The 4,447-nt window shown below is 38.1% G+C and overlaps 1 protein-coding gene across 1 annotated transcript in view; it reads left to right on the top strand.

Annotated features, from left to right (window-relative positions):
* Positions 1-953: 953 nt before the first annotated feature.
* stk32c (serine/threonine kinase 32C) overlaps positions 954-4,447 on the top strand; it is a 53,386-nt gene continuing 49,892 nt past the window's right edge. The window contains exon 1 of the mRNA XM_088304441.1: positions 954-1,397. Coding sequence (XP_088160567.1) covers positions 1,316-1,397 — 82 coding nt within the window. The 5' untranslated portion in view covers positions 954-1,315. The remainder of the gene's footprint in view (positions 1,398-4,447) is intronic.

Here is a 4,447-nt window from a genome sequence, read left to right on the forward strand (position 1 = left end):
TTGCAAATGCTACACACAAATCTTCAGAAAACGCAGATCAGCATTCACTATATGTCCTCAATGGGGGGGACGTTGAAAAAAAAATTGTAAAATACTCAAAAGTCAATTATCTGTCCTGGCACCTGGGGTCCAAGCATATTTCATGAGGGCAGTGCCACGTGGACCCCCGAGCTCCGCCAGTGTTCAAGAATGCCCATTGTGAACAGCTTAAGTGTTTATCTGCTATTTATGAGGTGTCTGAGTCATAAATAGTCAAATGAAAAGGATATTGTAAAGACATTTTGGCGCAAAATCGTGCGGAGTGGAGCTTTAATATTCAAATTGTCCATAATATTAGTGTCTTACAAATTACAAAAATATTAAATCAGGTTAATATGTGTATAGGGATGTTATTTTTCTTATTGTCTCATTTCTTTGGTCATTATTCATATTGGGTATTTGGAAAGTTATGCAGTTTTTGAGGTGGTACTAGTACAAAGAGAACCACTGGGTTCTTCCATGTGACAGTCGTGACAGTCGCTCTATCTACGTCGACTCCAGTCACTAAGCATCTGTCAAGCCGCTTGAACAACTCTAACTTCCGGTTTTAACTTTCGACATAAAACATTATTGGACCCGTTATTCTGTAACTACGCCACACGACCTGTCCTGTAACAAAGCATGGTTTGGACTAGAAAACATGCATTTTCAAATATATTACTCAAAAATTGTGACCGTATTACAATTTGTGTGATATAAGTGGATTACTATTTTAACTTTTCAAAGGTAATAAATATGAACTAAAACGACCATCTGTATGGTCTTGTGTAGTGTTAAATCCCCATGTTCATAAATAATCGGATATAGTCCATCAAATGTTGTCATTGGATGAAGTAAAACATTAGTCTTAAACTGAATTGCATTACTTCCGGCGAGGTAACGACGTTTAGCTTAACTCAGCTCTCACTCGGAGCCCGAGAGGCTCGAGTAAAGTCCGAGTGGTTTCCTCTCAGACTACGGAAGACAATCGAACGCAACCGACACCGCTAGACAAGCCTACCGTTTCGATGGAACTTGCTTGAACATGTTTTCATGGCATCGCCGTTGCTCCCTTCTCTTTAGACAACAAAAGGACTTCAACTCGCTCTGCCCCTACATCTTCCGCCAGACCAAATAATAGTAACGCGAGCGGTATACAAAAAAAAATAAATAAAAAATAAACAACGGATTCCGTTTGCGCGAAATGTGTGCCAAATGGTTCCCGTTTAGCGTTTAGAGTCTCCCACTCTGAGGTGTAGTTTCTCTTCAAGAGGCGAGGAATGCTATCTGAGCATCAATGTTTCACTGGGGAAAGTGGAAGAAGAGGATGGGAGCCAATAGTTCCTCAAAGAGACCCGTTTTTGACGAAAAGGAAGATGGTAAGTGATCACTTGTAAAGTGCTTAGAACACTCCTTTCGGAGTTTTTTGTAATTGTGCCCATTTGTGAATATTTCATTGACATCGACTGTCATCGATCAGCAGGTAAGTAGCATTAGCTTGAGAGGTTGTTGCTCCCTGCACAGAGTTGACCAAGTTTGTTTTGAAGGATAACAAACTGCTAACAGATCGATTTGTCTCATAATAACAACGTTCTGTTCATCTCTTTGTGTATATATAATGAAAACTGAAGCATAGCATCCACTATCCAGTCACTGAAAATATGCCCATGCTTGAATGAACCCTTTGAGACAGGAACTCTTGGAAGACAGAGAGTTAATTGCATAATTAAGGCAAGATTAGTGTCACGCGCGGAAGTAATGTTAATTCATGATGGCTTGTCAGTGAGGAAATAAGCCTCTCTGAAGTCCACTGCTGAATCTTGATGATAAAGTATGAAGCTTCAATGTTCAAGGGAGTTAAAGGGACAACTTGAGTAAATTAGGTCATTTCACCACAGGGATATGGTCATATTGCTTCCATGGCTGCAAGAAGGAATAACCCACTTAAGCATATTTTTTGCTAGTCACCTTCATTAACTATAAAGCAATATGCCAAAGAAATATTTTTACATTCCTAACAGTTATCAAACGTTGCAAAGAAGTGTCACAACAGTGTCACTCTAAAAAAAATTTTTCAAGCCAGTGATTAGCCTTTTTTGCACACCTGAGCATTGACAAAGAATGTGAAATATCAGCGATTGGTTGGCAACCAGTTCAGGGTGTACCCCGCCTACTGCCCGAAGACTGCTGGGGTGGGCACGAGCACCCCCATGACCTTTGTGAGGAGAAGAGGAGCAGATAATGGATGGATGGAGAAATATAAGTTGATGAATTTGTCTGGCATAGGTAGCATCATGCAATAGCTGAGAACTGGGGTGTCAAGTTCAACACCCGAGACTCACATCGCACCCCATTGTGTTGAAAGTGATTTTTATGTCACACCAGGCACTGGTGCGGACGTCGCCATGCATATAATTATTAAATGTAATAATATTAAATGCCAACCCGACTGTTACTTCTCTGCAAATTTTGCGTGATCTCATTTTGTAAGAGGCTTGTGACGAAACTGTAATGTATTGAAAAGTGCTAAGGTATTGTTGCTGAATTTAAGACGTACAAGTGTAGTAAGAGGTTAACATCTGTACATTCAGAGTTAACCATAAGTGTGTACTCATTTTTAACTTATCTTTATAAATTAAGGCGCCAGTGCCGAACACGAAGAGGCAGATTACTGTTTGTGTGTGGGAGATGAGTCTCACAATAAAACCAAACAGCTCATTTTATATTGATATACTGTTCTTATTCTTTTATTATTGAGGTTGACTTATTGTGGTTGTAGCCATACAATTTTTGATCGTATTTCTCTATGACGTAAGGGGCAGTCGATGTTTAGAGGGCCCAAATAGTTTTGTCAGGCTGCATGCTCCTTCGGTCTTGTGACACATTTTTTTTCTTGTTGCTGCCCAATTCAGATATGTGTCATAGCATCACTGGAATCAGGCTTTTTATAAATGTTGTTTAAATCAAATAAATCTGCCTATATATATATATATATATATATATATATATATATATATATATATATATATATATATATATATATATATAACACTTTATTCTTGAGCATTTTTGTTCTTTTTGTCACATGAAATTCAACCCTCTTGCATTTTCTTTCTGCTACATCCATATTTTTGTTACGTTGCATCTTTGCACACATTGAAGCCTTGAATAAGCATTTTACTTATCTCTTTATCATAATTTTATCTTATTTTCACTCGTTTTTGGTTCTTACTAGGCTAACCTAGGATCACAGGAATTGCATTTTGTGCCATTTCAGTGGGAAATATTCCTCGTCTCTGGATTTTGGACGAAGCAGCTCAATAAAAACGTACCCGCATTCTACCAATGATGACTAGAGTATGATAAAGATAGAATCAAACTTTTTTTTTCTGGTAAAAGAAGAGTCTATTCTTTCATTTGGTAGGTTCGATATAAAAAGAATCATAACACACAATATTGTAATGGTCTTGAAAAAGCACCAAAGCAGATACAGTAGGTCGCTGAATTGAAATTGGGCATATATTTTACCATCATTCATTCATCCATTTGTGCATCCGTCCATCCATTTTCTGAACTGCCACTTATCGTCAATAAGACAAATGCATTTTATGTTTGACGACTAACTCATGTGCTGTCAAGTAATGGAAGTGATCAAGAACCAGAAGACTAAATATTAATTTTTTTCTGTTGAAGAAATAGTGCTCTTTGATCATCGTATCACGTTCACAGACATTTCTTGTGTGCACAAGGGTAACAAAGGGTTTTGTACTTTAGATCAAGTAAGGGACAATATGCCATGTGCTTTGTCAATTTTACCACTTTACGGCCGCTTATCGTACATAGCAGGCTTCGTACGTGGTCTGTTTTAAAAAAAATTTTTTTTTTTTTACTAATTTCGGTAGCTTGCAGGTTTAATATTAGCGCAATCCAACCGAGAAAGCATCTCGGCATGAGTAAAGAGTCCATCATCGATGGATGGAACCGGTTACATTTCAAATTAAAATATTTTTCATCCTCAAACAATTTTTTTCTTTCATCCATACGGCCTGCACGGTGTTTGGGGACCATTGGTCTAATGCATAATGATAGCATCAAATTCTTTCAAATATACTCCCAATCTGCTAAAATGACATCAACTCACCATAAATGACGTATTACCTTATGTGCTCCAGTTCTCCAACTGTTGGCAAACCGAGCAAAGCACCATATATGATTTAATGAGCCTTTTGCAGTATCCAGTTCTGTGTGAACATAAGACTTGCACTGCTTATTTTGACACGCTTAACTGAACGTTGTTTATAAGGTGCAAAAACAACCAAGAAATAGAATAGAAAGCCTTTATTGTCGCGTTCTATGGTGTGAGAGAGAGAGAGAGAGAGAGAGAGAGAGAGAGAGAGAGAGAGAGAGAGAGAGAGAGAGAGAGAGAGAG

This window comes from Idiotropiscis lumnitzeri, chromosome 9 (assembly GCF_059441095.1).
Source record: "Idiotropiscis lumnitzeri isolate Australia: NSW breed Sydney's pygmy pipehorse chromosome 9, RoL_Ilum_1.0, whole genome shotgun sequence".
Lineage (NCBI taxonomy): Eukaryota > Metazoa > Chordata > Actinopteri > Syngnathiformes > Syngnathidae > Idiotropiscis > Idiotropiscis lumnitzeri.